The sequence below is a fragment of the Ictidomys tridecemlineatus genome, chromosome 1, assembly GCF_052094955.1.
Source record: "Ictidomys tridecemlineatus isolate mIctTri1 chromosome 1, mIctTri1.hap1, whole genome shotgun sequence".
NCBI lineage: Eukaryota > Metazoa > Chordata > Mammalia > Rodentia > Sciuridae > Ictidomys > Ictidomys tridecemlineatus.
This window is the reverse complement of record NC_135477.1, coordinates 187,997,374-188,012,838: the sequence shown is the minus strand read 5'-3', so window position 1 is coordinate 188,012,838 and position 15,465 is coordinate 187,997,374. Positions and strand designations below refer to the sequence as shown.

Genomic DNA, 15,465 nt, shown 5'->3' with positions numbered 1-15,465 from the left:
TAATCCATGCATATAGACAAAACATATTTTTATATTTTTAAGTCAAATGTACCTCTTACCTGGTGTATAAAACATAAAACATTTTAATATTTATATACATTTTGCAATATTCTATTCATATTAAACACTATCCCCTTGGACATTCATCTTTTTAATAGAAAAAATACTCAAAATCCTTTCTTCCAGATTTTTGAAATACACAGTAAGTTCTCACTCTCCATAGTCACCCTACTGTGCAATAGCATACCAGAACTGCTTTCTCCTGTATAACTGTAACTTGGTACCCATGGATCAAATTCTCCCCACCCTCATAAGAATTGTGTTACTTTTAGTTCCTATTTTATCTTTATGCAGCAATAGCTTATTTTAAAATTGTTTTCTGTTATGTGTATATTATTATGAATTTTTCCATTTGCTATAGCTATTTTACAATAGCACATTTAATTTATTTTATACAGTCAAAAATATTGTCTTAATTCTGAGATTTCTAGATCCCTATTGGGTCTCCTATGGCTAGCATTGAGGCAGCACACAGTAGGCACTCAATGAGTTTCTGTGAAGGGGATTATAACCCTAAGACTGTTTACTATGGTTTGGATGTGACATATTCCCCAAAAGCTCATTTTGAGGCAATGCAAGAAAGCTTAGAGGTGAAATCAGTGGGTTACAAGAGGCTTAAAATAAAGAGCATTAATCCACTTTAATGGATTAGCTGGGTGGTAAATGTAGGTAGGTAGGGTGGAGGAGGTAGGTCACTGGGGGCATGACTTTGGGGTATATATTTTGTTCCTGGTGAGAGGAACTCTCTCTACATCCTCGTTGCCATGTTCTGAGGTGCTTTGTTCCTTTGAATTCTTCCTCCATGGTGTTCTGCCACACCTTATGCCCAGAGCAACAGAGTGGGCCAGCCATAGACTGAGGCCTCTGAAACCTTGAGAGTCATATAAACTTTTTCTTTCTAAAATTGTTCTTGTCAGGTAATTTGGTCACAGTGCTGAAAAAGCTGATCAAAATAGAAACTGGTATTGGAAGTGGGTTGTTGCTGTGATTACCATAACCATGTGGTTCACAAACTTTTAAAGTTGGTTTGTGGGGGCAGGAATTTTGAAAAGTTTAAATATGTAAACTGGAAATACTTTAGAATATTGTACACAGAGATTAATGGATGATTTAGTGGGAGCTCAGAAGACCACAATGTCAATAGAACTGTGGACAATAAAGACTGGGCTCATGAGGTTTCAGAGAAAAAGGAGGATACTACTGGAAATTGGACTGGAGACTCTTCATGTTACATTCCAGCAAAGAAGATGTTCTGCAACTTTCTATGAGACTGAATTAAAAGGTGATGGACTAATTAATCTGGTGGAGGAAATTTCATGGCAGTTTGAAATTCAGGCAGTGGAATGGATATTGTTGGCAGCTTTTAGCCAAGTTTACTATGATAATCAGGAGTATAAAGCAAAGTAAAAAGATGAAAAGCTTGCTATTTGGCCAGAAAATTGCAAATAAACTGGGGTTAAGAAAGGTGTGGTTGTTAAAGGGATTACAGTCACTGAAGAAATGGTAAATACTTTAACCAGAAGTAGTAGGACAGTTTGAGGGCATCTTAGGAATTGGAAAGACCACACCCACCTCAGACTTATGAGCGGTAAAAATTTGTAAAGAGAACACAAGGGCGTCCTGCTCGCACAGGGAGAGGACTAGGAAGTTGTTTCAGTGTGCTCAGTCACTCAGGCACTTTGAGTCTGCTGCAGCTGGGGTCCCAGGTGGTGGGTACTGCTTGAGATGGTCAGACCTTGGCAGGAACCATGTTGTGCTAGTTCCGCAAGATTGTAGGATACAGGAGGTAGGGGGTCATGGAGGCTTCCACTGAGATTTCAAAAGGTGAGGAAGACCAAGCTAAGTGCAGCAGGATTGGGTCTCTGTGGGCAGACTTTGAGAGGGCAATGCATGGAGAGATGTGGAGGAAGCCAAAGCTGAGTGGAGACCTCCAAGACTAGATGCCAATAACATGGAGTGTAGGCCAAGGAAAACCCAAGGAACCCAAGTAGAAATAAACCAATGGGAAAGTCATGTGGGGTGCAACCAGCAAAGCCCCTTGGGGGAACACCACAATGTCATGTGCCCCAGAGGCTGGAAGTGGAACTACAGGACTCAGTTTTGGTCTTATGTTGGTGTCATCCCTTCCTTCAGTGGCCCTAATTTTTCCTCTTGGAATAGAATGTTTATTCTGTGTGTTTATGTGTTGGATATACACAACTTGCTTTTGATTTTTACTAGGACTTATACACTGAGAGTTTGCCTTGAATCTCAAATGAGACTTTGGACATGGACTCTGGGGCAGTGATGGAACTGATGAGACTGTGGGGACTCTTGGAAATGGACTAATGTATCTTGCATTTGAGATGGTCATAAACTTTTGGGACAGAGGTGGAATGTTGCAGTTTAGATATGAGGTGTCTCCCAAAAGCTCATGTGTGAGACAATGCAAGAAAGTTTAGAGGTGAAATTATCAGGTTACAGAAGCCTTAACCTAATGTGTGCATTGACCCACTTGAAGTAATGAACTGGGTGGTAACTGTAGTTTGGTAGGTTGTGGCTGGAGCAGCAAAGATCATGCATTTGGGGTCTATATTTTTACTTGATGAGCAGAGCTCGCTCTCTCTGCTTCCTTGTGTGAGGTCCTGAGCTACTTTACTCTGCCACACTCTTGTGCCTTGATGTTCTGCCTCACCTGGTGCCCAGAATGATGCACTGAGACCTCTGAAACTGAGCTCAAAGGAAAGTTTTCCTTCTCTGAAATTGTTCTTGTGGGTCTTTCGGCCCTAGCAGACAAAAGACTGACAAAAACATTGCTGAAACTTGCAGAATGTAGGATCAGTAGATAAGCTGCTTGAGCTACTGTGGTCCTATCCAGAATATCTAAGAAATCAAAAAATCTCAAAATGGACTGAAGAGCTGAATCGCTGTTTTTCCTGAGAAGACGGCCTGCGGCCACGGTGTGAACGTACTCCACATCTGCACTCTTTGGGAAAATCTGTCAAAACCACACTGAGTTACTGCCCCGTGGCTCTTAGAGTGCCTGCTGCCAATAAATGGAGGGCAGGAATGCCCTGCAGAGTGTAGCTGTGAGGGTTAGGTCCACTGGGGCCTCTCGAACACCCACTCCCCTCTGTGCTCCTTTTTTTCCTCCTCAGTAGGAAAAAAAAAAAAGCATTTGAAACTTTTCTCACCATTTCCTGACGTCAGTGCAATGTCTTATATTCAGCAATGAAGCTTGTCAGCGTTGGGCATTGGCACTAAGTCCTCAAGATGGGGCATCCCCAGGGGGCTCCTGAGCAGCAGGCTTGTGGTCTGCCAACTCTGCCTAGTATCTGGCCAGTCCAGGTAAGCACATACATTCAGAGAGCGAGGCACACCTCTGCTTGGAATTGAAGGATACGCCCAAAGTTCTGTCCCAATCTTTGAAACAGGGTGTGTTTTCAGATGCACAGATTATCTCCATATGCTGTTCAGCTTTAAGGATCCTGTGTTACTAGTGTATTGCAGAATCTGATTGTAGGGACACTCTGTCTCCCTCAACTGTTTCTGTGACTCCATGTTGCAGAAGCAGTGTCACCTGCTGCGTTGTTTCTCATGTCACAGCGATGAATGTCATCATCCCCTCCTAAAGAGTTACGCAGTGAATTGGTTAGTAAACTGTTGTTTTTAAGTAAATTGTAGAACAAGTATGGTGGTGCATGCCTGAAACCCCAGCTACCTGTGAAGAAAAGGCAGGAAGACCATGAGTTTGAGGTCAGCCTAGGAAACTTAGAAAGATCCTCTCTCAAAAAAAGAAAAGAAAGTAGCTATGGGTTTTAATCATCCCACATATTGTAGAAATTGCTGAATGAATGTTGAAAGGACAGTGTGAGAGGAACATGTGGAGGCCCCAGTGATGAGGGCTGTCACTGGGAAGGTGTGACTACAGGTTTTGGAGGTAAAAGCTCCAAGAGATCCAAGGGACAGTTGAAAGTACCCATTTACTGTACAAAACCTAAAGACTTTACAGAGAAGAATGCATGTTGTTAGGATAATTTAGGGGAATTACATGTCCCATCCCAAGACTGCCTGGAATCTAAATATGTTCATCTTCTCTAAATAAATAGAAGTGTATCCCTTCTAAAAAATCCAGTTCTCAAAACTTACCATTATATCCAAAACCCAAAGACCAAGGAAGAGAAGACCAACCAGGGTTCCACAGGAGGTCCATCCTTCCCAGCTTCTGAGTGGCCCCAGCTGGAAACTGCTCTCTCCTGGGCCATTGCCATGTTCTACGGCATCATCGTGCTCAGAGGCTTCCCGATAGCCTTGCTTTCCTGCGTGGACCATGTCTCCACATGCCCATGGACTTCTCCCTTAGCAATCTTTCCACCCTGGAGCTCGGCTTCAGCACGACCACTGTGTGCCAGAGACGTCAAACCTGGGCATCAGCTCTGCAGGCTGTGCCTTGCAGCTGTGTGTGTCCCTCTGTGGGGGCCACAGAATGCAGCTTGCTGGTGGTGATGTCCTTCTACCGCTGCGTGGCTGTCTGCTGCCCCTGCGCTACTCCATCTTCATGTACCCTCTGCTCTGCTGGAAGCTGGCACTCAGGGCCTGGCTGTCTGCCCTGACAGGGTCTCTCATCCTGTCCCCTGTCACACTCCAGTTGCCCTTCTGCCCTCATCACCTCCTGGATGGCTTTCTGTGTGAGGTGCCTGTCCTCAGGCGCCTGGCCTGTGGAGACACCACTGCCAATAAGTGGCCGATGACCATCACGGCTGTCATCTTCACCATGGTCCCTGTGGGGCTGATCCTGGCTTCCTATGGCTGCATAGCTCAGGCTGTGAGGTTCATGAAGTCAGAGGAGGGAAGGAAGAAAGCCACTGAACCCTGCTCCTCCCACCTCCTCATGGTCTTCATGTTTTATGGGACAGTGGCCATGGTGTACACTGACCCTCAGAGGAACTTCACTTCAAAGAACGGCAAGTTTTTCACCTTCTTCTACACTGTGGTCACACCCCTGTTGAACCCTCTCATCGACACCCTGAGGAACAAAGAGGTACAGGACGCTTGGCTGAGACAGCTGGGAAAGTGGGCAAGCCCAAGGCTGGTGGCCATCATGTGAACCAGACAGGAAGTCGAGAGCCATGAAAAGTTTCCACTCTCCCTTAGAGAGTCCTGGAAATCACTCTAAAATGGTTTGTGCTCAGTTCCAAGCTGACTTTTATTCCTCTAATTTTACCCATCATTTGCTAAAAAACAAAATGTAAGTTTAATAGTAGTTTTGGAAAGTGGCAGGTGCTCACAATATATTTGGATAGGAAATAAAAGTAGTTGCACAGTTAACCCAAGTGATTATTTCTAAAGCAACATAATTTTCATAAATAAACATTTTAGAATTACCAAATAGATGCTCATGGATTATTTGCTATTTAAATTTAAAAATTTTTAAATGGTAGAACTTGGTTTCATGGGTTACATTGTGCAAGCCTGAAGGGAGGATTTTCCCTCTATTGATTACCAACCGTTATGCCAAAAATCAGTATGGCATGATGGATCTCACACCAATATTGCTAGCTGCTAGACCCATCAAATGGGCAGCAGCCGGCTGGATGAATAGATCTATATTGAGTTCAGAACCCTGACCATGGATTTTCCTTCATCCCAAATTATACCCATACCCACTATGCACAAGCTTGTATGACACCACCCTTTGCCATGCTAATAATCAACGATACTGATGGCATAAATATCACTCATACAGAGATCCCTTGTGCAGTCAATACATCCTGCTGGCTCACAAATTGTCCAGTCCCTGTTGTGAAAGCTAAAGGTATATTTATCCTCAGAGTGCCCCCAGCAATCTGGCTTCCAGTGACCCTGTCCAGAGAGAGGAAGTGTCCATGGGGCATGGAGATGAAGAACCTTCTGAATGAGATCCTACATCAGACAAGGCGTGCAATTAGCCTCATCATCCCTGGGATTATTGCCCTGTGACCGCCATCGCAGCCACAGCCACTGTCACTGCTTCCCTCACTCAGAGTATCCAGACTGCTCAGACTGTGAACAATGTGTCCACTGCCGTGGCAGAAGCCTTTGCCATCCAAAATGACTTAAATAAACTGTCCTGATCAGCTATTTTAGTCATTCAGCAAGAACTAGACCTCACCAAGAACAACTAGATAATCTGTTTATGTTGCAGAGACTCACTTGTGACCCTGAGTTTCATAGCATTTGTGTCACCCAATATGTTGTGTCTGACAATATAACCTTAGACTTCTCCAGTTTTTCTCTGCATATTAAGGGTACTTGGGATGCTAACTGTGTTATGACTATGCAAAACCTTACTAAGGCAATTGTCAAAATCAATGAGACAAAGATGTCTATCTTAACAACCTCTTCTTTCTTCCAGGGACTGACTGAACATTGGGAAAAACTGATAGCCAGATTAACTAATCCTTATAATGCTATTACCCTGGCCCTACTGGTTATTATAGTGATAATATTTTCTTGTGTTGAGAGATGTTTATGTAACCATATAAAGGCCCCTAAATGAAAAACAGCAATGCTGGCAGAAGTCCTTGTGGCACAATCAGAGGGGGGAGATGTGGGGACAGGTGTGTGGAGTACTGCATATGTGGCATACATTAAGGGCACCTGAGTGGCAGACCACTCTCCTCGTGCTAGGTACATGAGTGGCAGACACTTACCTGTAGGCACGCGCTGGAGCGTGAGGCAACATGTTGTGGTCCCAGAGCTTGCTCCACGGTCTGCTTCTCAATTGGTCGCTGCAAGGACAGTTGGCTAAAAATTGTGTTGGTGGCTGCCTGTAATCTGCCTAGCTGCTGCCTGAGTGTATATATATATATATATATATATATATATATATATATATATATATGGTAACTGCTCAATAAAATCAGATATACTTCCAGCTTGGTCTCCGGAGGTCTTGAATAGTGACTCTGCAGCCACACTTTCCTCTACCCTGTTCTGTGGACCTCCTTGCTGGGCAGAGAGAGAGCCCAAGCAAGTGGCTGCTGGGGAGAGGGTGATGGGAACTATGGTACATGCCCAGCTGGTGTTCCAAACTGGGAGGTGCCCCAACTAAAGATGGTGATGAAGATGGTCCAAGATGGAGGTGGCTGCTTTCATTGGTGGGTGTCGCGTTGGGTGGGGGGAGCCAGACAATGGCATTGGCTATGTGTTCAGAGATGCAGCTCTGTGACGGGCAGTGTTGTGGCTGTCGGCTGTCTTCAGAGCCTGTGTGATGTCTCCAGGTGCAGGCCGGCTATTGTGCATAGGGGACTGTGGCAGTGGCGGCAGAGTCCCAAGATGGAGGTGAGTGAGGGAGCCCCATATTGGTAGATGGAGGTCTACATGGGAGTGGTGGTTGGAGTTCCTGTGGGTGGTAGTGGCTAGGTGTCCTGCATGGGAGCAGCATCTGGGATTTCTGGGCAGGTGGGCGGCCAAGAGTCCTGCTCTGTGCAGATGCCGGTGGTCCCTCTAGGGCACCTGGGAGACCTGCGTGGGTGAGTCCTGCTCTGATGCTGAGGCCTGGAGCCCTGCACAGGCAAGGTGGCCATCTCTCTTTTTCTTTTTGTTAGTTTGGCTAAGAGTTTGCCAAGCTTTCCCCCCCCCCCAAGTACCAACTCTTTGTTTTTTGATTCTTTGAATTGTTTTGTTATTCTGTAATTCATTGATTTCAGCTTTGAACATAATTATTTCCTTTCTTCTAATGATTTTGGAATTGGTTTGTTCTTACTTTTCAAGGGCTTGAGATACAATAGTAGTTTCTTTATTTGGAATATTTATTATTTTCTTATGCAGTTATTGGTAGGTATAATGCTTGCTCTTAAAACCACCATCATAATGTTCCAGATTTTCTGATGTTTTATCCATATTCACATTTGATTCTAATATTTTATAAAAATTTCTCCTTTAATTTCTTTTCTATCGCCCATTCATTATTCAAAAGTGAACACTGTTCAATGCCTATGTGTTTATATGGCTTCTGTAAGTATTTTTGGAGTTGATTTCTAATTTCATTCCATTAGGTTTAGACAAGTTACAAGGAATTATATTGATATTTTATATTTGCTAGAAGTTTCTTTGTGATCTAAAATATGGTCAATTTTTGAGAATATTCCATGAGCATCTGATAAGAGAAATCAACTATATTAGATGAAATAGTCTATAGTATCTGTTTATCTATTTCATTTATAATATTTTCTGTGTGTGAAGATTCTCTACTGAGTTTACAACTGGACCTTTACTTAGATTTTGTACCACTGTGATCAAAATGTGCAACAAGAACAATTTAGATGAGGAAAAGTTTATTTGGGGCTCATGTTTTCAGAGGTCTCAGTTCATAGATAGCTGATTCTTGCTCTGGGTCCAAGAGGAAGCAGCTCATCATGGGGGAAGGGACCAGCAGAGGAACACCACACAGTTTGTGATGGGATCAGAAAGCAAAGAGAGGGAGACAAAGGGGTCTAGGAAGAACAGCATTCTAGGCATGGCTCCATGACTCACTCCTGCAGCCACTCTACTATAGGTAGGTAGACTACCTATAGTTACCTATAGTTCCTACCTATAGTCAACACACAGTCCATTCAAAGTAGAATGGGCTGATCAGTCACAGATGTCATAATTTAATCATTTCACCTCTGAATATTCCTGTACTAACTGTAGTTTTGGGGGGACACCTCGTACACAAATCAGAATAATGAACTATCAATTGATGTGTGAAGTGTGTTCAGTTAATTCAGTATTATTGTACTGAAGCCTATATATCTTTAATTCAGGTAATGTCTGTTATATGTAATTAGGTGAACCAACATTTGGGGCATAAAAATTTGCTAGCAATATATCTTATTATTGGATTATTCCCTTTACTAATATTAAGTGACCTTCTTTGTATGTTCTAAGTTTTTCCTTGAAATATGCTTTTTATGAATATTCCTGATGGTTTGGGGCTTCAATTATATGGTATATAAATTTTAATCCTTTTATGTTCAATCTGTTGCTGTATTCACCAATAAGGGTGAGTGTCTTGTAAACAATGTATATTTAGATTGTGTTTTTTAATCCATTCTGCCAGCCTATGTCTTTTAATTTGACAGATGAGACCACTTAAATTGAATGTTATTACTGAGAGATGTTTATTAATTCCTGCTACTTTTATTATTTCTAATGAATAATTTGTCCTATTTATCATTTGCCTGTGATTCTTCAAATGAGATTTATCCATTTGTGAACTCAGGGATTTGTTTTTTGAGTTTTTCTACATGTAATATTTCTTTAAGTATTTTCTGTAGGGTCAGCTTAGAAGTCATGAATTCTTTTAGTTTCTGCTTATGTTAGAATTTTTTATTTCCTTTTTTTTAATTCTACAGGATAACTTTGTTGGATATAGTAATCTGAATTGACAGTTATTTTCTTTCAGGGTTTGAAACACATTATTAAAAGTCTTCCTGAATTTTAGCACTTCTGCTGAGAAATCAGAAGTAATTCTTATTGGCTCTCCTCTAATTGTGAACTGATTTTTTTTCTTGAGGATTTTAAAATTCTATCCTTGCTGTGCACATTAGTCATTTCAATTATAATGTGTAGTGAAGGGGTTCTTTTTTGATCTTGTCTGTTTGGGGTTCTGAGTTCCTCCTATATTTGGATGTACATCTCATTCTCAAGAGTTCATAAATGTTCTGTCATTATTATCCTGAAGAGGAATTACAGCCATTAGCTTCCCTCTCACAATATTCTTCAATTCCAATGATTCTTAAATTTTTTCTCTTAATGTTGGCCCAGAGTTCTTTTACTCTGGTCATAGTTACTTATTTTCTTTTTTATAATGCTGTATGAATATTCTAGACCAGCCACTTTGTCTTCTAGATCTGCCATTCTGTCATCAGTATGATCTACTCTATTAGACTTTTGAGTAAACATTTTATTTGATTTATTGTGTCCTTCATTTCTAAGTTTCTGCTTGGTTATTTTTCAACATATCAATCTCCTTCAAATTTCTCATTCATAGCCTGTATTTACTTCTTTAATTCATTCAGTTATTTTTCTATGTTCTCTTGAAATTCATTGATCATTTTTATAATCATGCTTATGAACTTTTCTGTTATTTTCTCCACTTCAATATCTTTGGAGACAGTTGCAGGTGAATTATGAACTTAGAAGCTGTTGCATTACCTTGTTTTTTCCTATTTCTTTTATTGATGTGTTGAGTATTATGCATTTATTGGTATGAATTTCTCATCAATTCTTATGTTTGGGACTTTTTAAGGCATAGTCTTCTCTTGACAAAATGTCCTAGATTGTTATAGACTGAGACCTTTTAAAGGTGTGATATCTACAGACTTTGTGTTAATTCTCTGCTTTTGCTGCAGGAGTAGATGTTCATTAGTGGGGTCCAGAGGCCCTGCTCCAGTCATTCCAACTCAGGGCCTGTTTATTAGTTGGGTTTTTGTTCTTGCTTTTGTTCTATTCTTTTTTGTTGTTGTTGTGGTTGTTCTATTCTTTGTATTAAAGTATCACAGAAGTTTGAGTGTGGTTAATTTGTGTGTGGAGCAAGAGGCACTCTCTCCCTTGTCTGGGATTAGCTTGGCAGAAACTTCTCTACTCTATGAAATTTTAGTGTCTTCTTAGATTCCAAGTCCCAAGGTGTAAGACGAAGTAGCCTGGAACATAAGCTGGTTGAAAGCGCTTTCAACGTCCCCTTTCACCAACACAATGTACGATGGAATGGGAGTGCAGTTTCCTCTGGACAGACCAGCTTGTTGTCCTGCTGGGGTTGGGCATCAGCAGTGGTCTTCGAGGAAATTTCTGACAATGAGGCTCAGCTCTAATCAGGCTATGAGGGGCTTTGTTGGATGGTATTTGTTCTGGAGAGGACTCTTCTTAATTGTTAAGTAGATTTGATGGCTGAAAAGTAGTCTGATGAAACTGGGCACATGGAGAGTGACCTCTGGAGGACCTGTCCTCGTGTTACTGAGTCTCTACGCCTCACCTGTGGCTACTTTCTGAGCAGGGGAGCAGTGGGAAAACACCCTCTCCAATGCCCCCATAACATCCTTGTTTCTGAGACTGTAGATGAGAGGGTTAAGCATGGGTGTGACAATGGTATAGAAGGCAGACACTACCTTGTCCTGTTCAGGTGTGTGGAATGACCGGGGCAGCACATATGTGTAGAAGGCAGCCCCGTAGAAAATGCTGACCACAGTCAGGTGGGATGAACACGTGGTGAAGGCCTTTTTGCGGCCCTCAGCAGAGCGCATGCGGTGGACGGTGAGCAAGATGAGCGCATAGGAAGTGGAGATGATAGAGATGGGGATGAGCAGCATGAGGACGCAGCAGAGGTACATCAGCGTCTCATACAAGGACGTGTCAGCACAGGCCAGTTTGAGAACGGCAGGGATCTCACAGAAAAAATGGTTGATCTGGTGGGAGCCACAGTAAGGGACATTCATGGTGATGGGTGTGAGCAGAAAGCCATCAAGTGAGCCCCCAAACCAGGCACCAGCAGCCAGCAGAAGACACATCTTGCGGTTCATGAGAACTGGGTACCTAAGGGGGTTGCAGACAGCCACATAACGGTCATAGGCCATGAGGCCCAACAGGAAGAACTCTGAACCAATCATGGTCAAGTACAGGAAGATCTGGATGCCACAGGCCACAAAGGAAATGGTCCTCTCTGTAGAAACCATGTCCACCAGGAGCTTTGGGACAGTGGTACAGATGAAAAGGGTGTCCATGATGGACAGCTGGCTGAGCAGGAAGTACATGGGGGTGTGGAGGCGGGAGTCCACTTGAATCAAGACTATCATGACCACATTTGCAGTGACAGCCACCACGAAAATGGCAAAAATGACCGTGAAAACAATCCCTGTGGCCTCCGTGCTCACCAGAAGCCCCAAGAGAACAAAGTCAGAGGTAGAAGTTCTGTTTCCTGTTGACATTGCCAGTGGCAGCTCAGGGGATCAGGGACACCTCAGGATCAGGAGGAAGGGTGGGAAGAGCCAGGTCAGGATGGGGACACCACTCTGCACAGGGGCTGGCGTGGAGGGATTTTCCAGGGCAGGGGCTAGAGAAAAACAAACCAGCAAACTCATCCCAGAGCAGCCACAGAGGTGACCCTGTTTCTTGTTGGCAAGTAGCCCTCCTGGCACTGCCTGTGGTCATGTTGCTGTGTGCAGAGGATGGCGAGAGTAGAGATCTCTCGCCCTGGAGTAGAGATTCGCCACGTCTGTTCTGCTCACTCTGCATTATTGTGAGTCTGTGATTTACTTAAACAAGGACAAAATCACTGTCTGAAATTCTCATCTATCTGCTGTCCATGAGACATGACCCATAGGCTCAATAAAGCCTACTCAATAGACTCTACTGCTAAAAATGGATTCTAAAATTAAATAGACTGATTCTACAAGTTTTTCTCTGATCCATTTGTTCAAATTATTCTGTAAGTAGTCACGGCTGCTGTCTTTTTTGTCAGGCCTCCCAGAAGGACCATATGGTCAAGGCTTGTCTTAGAATGCTGATCTGTTAATTTAAATTACATTCCAGAGCCTGGTGTGGTGGTGCATGCCTGTAATCTGAGTGGTGGGAGGCTGAGACAGGAGAATCACAAGTTCAAAGCCAGCCTCAGCAATGGCAAGGTGATAAGCAGCTTAGTGAGACCCTGCCTCTAATAAAATACAAAATAGGGGTAGGGATATGGCTGAGTTCAATCTCTAGTACTAAAGAAATAAAAAAGAAAATTACATACCATTTCCAAAGGACAATTGAAAATAAATGTTGTCTACAATATGTTTTTGTTAAAACCCACCGACAGGAAAGCGATGTTCTACTTTTTACTCCAAAAAAATTAATAAAGCTAATCCATAAAAAGTGGGGAGAGATTTTTATCTCTCTTTGCCACATAAATGAAACAATCCAAATGCATAAACTAGTTCAAGTGAAGAATCCACATTTATCTCTCCATGCACAGCTAGTAGGCTGGGCCAATGCATGATCTTTAACCTGGGTTGTCCAGGAGCTTTCTCACATCCTCTCTGCTCACCCTGAGTCCCCCTCCAACACAGCAACCAAAGTGACCTTGGGGGATATATTCACCCCAGGTCACTCTCTGCTGAAGGCTGTGCTCAGGGGCCATCGTGTTTTGACTCTTACCTTGAAGTTCTCTCTTGCCCCCTGCAATGTGCTGGTCATGGGGCTGAGGAGGTCATCTTGCTGGTCCTCTGTCCCCACTCTAGGGTCCCAGCCCAGGACCCCTGTCCCAGCTCCCCTTGTCTGAGCCCTTCTGCATGTCTAAGCTGGCCATCTCCGCATGTGCGTCAGGGAATGGTGCAAAGGCCACCTTCTCAGCAGGTGGCTCTGGTCCCACTTGAGGACTTTGTATTTCTTCATGATTCTTAGCACCATGGGACAGACTACAGGTTCATTTTGCTTGTGTTGGACTTTTGGTTCTGGAAAGTGAGCCCCGTGAGGATGAGGATTGGTGCCTATTTTTTTTTTAACCACTCTCACCATCTAGAAGAACGACTGGTGTGTTGTAAATACTTGTTAAATCATTAAATGGATGGTTTTAAAACACATCACTAATGTAATGCAAATCATGTATTTTTGATTTTAAGTTAATCCATTTCTTGGATAATTTCTTTTAAATATTTTTAAGTTTGGTTTTTGAAAACGTGCTAATAGCAAACACATTTTCAACAAATGCCAGGCCTGAGCCTGTTCAGTTTGAGGTTGGACACTTGCCTAGTGTGGAGAGGCCCTGTCTCCATCCCTAGCACCATGAAACTCAAGAAAGACAAACAAGAAAACAAATACCAGGCCTTTGTGCTTGTCTTTGCTCCAAAATAAAGTTGTCATAAAATAGGATCCCTCCATGTTCTCTAAAGAGACTTAGTTCTAGGAAACAAATTAAAGAAGAATGAAATATGGCATTTGCCAGTAAATGGATGAAACTGGAGATTATCATTCTAAGTGAAATACGCAAATCCCCAAAAAACCAAATTCCAGAAGCTGTCTCTGATATGTGAATGCTAACCCAAAACAAGGGAGAGTGGGAAGGGGACAAATAAAACAAGTCTTCGAAGGTCAAACACTAATACAAATTTACTCCTAAATTTCTGAGGTTAATGTGTATAAATTTGGGACAATTACTCCCTGAGCCTTAAAATCCAGACACCTGCTCACACAGTCCCTAGATGACCACCTTCTTGACTACACAAGAAGAACTCACCCCTTCTTTTGTTTTCTGCACCTGACCTTGCTAAGACAGCTCTTCTTGCAGGCAGGCCCCAGTTATTGTGTTAAAGAGAACTGCAGCCCCCAGTGTTATTAGACATCCAGAGATTGTATTGTAGGGGGAAAAGGTTAAAGTTAGAATTCCTCCTGTATAATAGATAAAAAGAAGATCGTTATTGTTATGCATGATATTTTAACAGCAAGTTTTCATCTCCCTCCTATTACCAGAAACAATTGTATCTTTAAAAAATGCCATGAGACTTATGATTAATGTTCCTCCTTAATGAGTTTAGTGAAGCTGTAATAGGCTTAGCAAGTGTTAAGACCAGTTGTGTGCAGAAGAGTCCTCCTCCTATAATTCCATACATAGCTAGTCCCTGAAACCAAAGGACACACTTTTGTATATGACAGAGACTTTGCAGAGGTGATTAACTCATGGATCTGGGATGAGAACATTCTAGACTCAGTGCAATCAAAAGGCCTTTGAAGGAAGGAGGGAGGCAGGAAGCAGGAAGGGGTGCTGTGCTGTTGGAAACTGCACCCAGACTGATCCAGTCCATGGATTTGAAGTAGAGGGGGCTGTTCAGGAAGTCCTAGGCAGGGGCCAGCTCTGGGGGGCCAACAAACCAGGTCCTGCCACTCAAAAACCAAACAGAAATGGGTTCCCATGAGGGAACCACAGCTCCCCCAACAGGAGGAGTTTAGCCAGTGTGGCCACCTTTGGGATTCTGACCTCCTGGACTGTAACATGTTAAGCTGGGTTTGTGACAGCATAATATCCATAGGAAACTAACATTCCAATAAATAATTCTCTCAGTTTTTAAATAAAAGCAAGACAAGATGCTAATAATAAATTGGCCTACACCTATGCAGTCCTCAGTGTCCCAGGTTTTGATGAGGCCACTTGTAACCCAGCGACAAGGTTGTGACTTAGGCATCACCACCTCTCAGCTCAGAGAGGGGAAGCTGCAGAGCTGAGTCAAGGCTTAGGGATCTGGCCTCCATCTTCCCTGCTCTCTGCTCCTCCTCTTAACTATGCCCAAGGGGCAAGGATCCTCCATGCTTCAGTTAAGTTCAAATCACCTGGTAGAGGTTAAATGACTACAAGGGATAAAGCTATAATCACATTCAGGAAAAAATTTTCCTTCAAACATAGTGAATAATTAATAAAGTAACTAAAAGAAG

At 42.8% G+C, this 15,465-nt stretch overlaps 1 protein-coding gene and 1 long non-coding RNA gene across 12 annotated transcripts in view; one reads left to right on the top strand and one right to left on the bottom strand.

The window, feature by feature from the left end:
* The window catches only part of LOC110597157 (uncharacterized), a 134,005-nt gene that overhangs the window by 48,059 nt on the left and 70,481 nt on the right, over positions 1-15,465 (top strand). The gene's annotated exons all lie outside the window — the stretch shown is intronic.
* On the bottom strand, positions 10,479-11,987 carry LOC144378606 (olfactory receptor 2T11). Its single transcript, XM_078053130.1, has one exon. It carries the CDS (start codon positions 11,985-11,987, stop codon positions 11,028-11,030), a length of 960 nt encoding a protein of 319 aa, XP_077909256.1. The 3' UTR covers positions 10,479-11,027.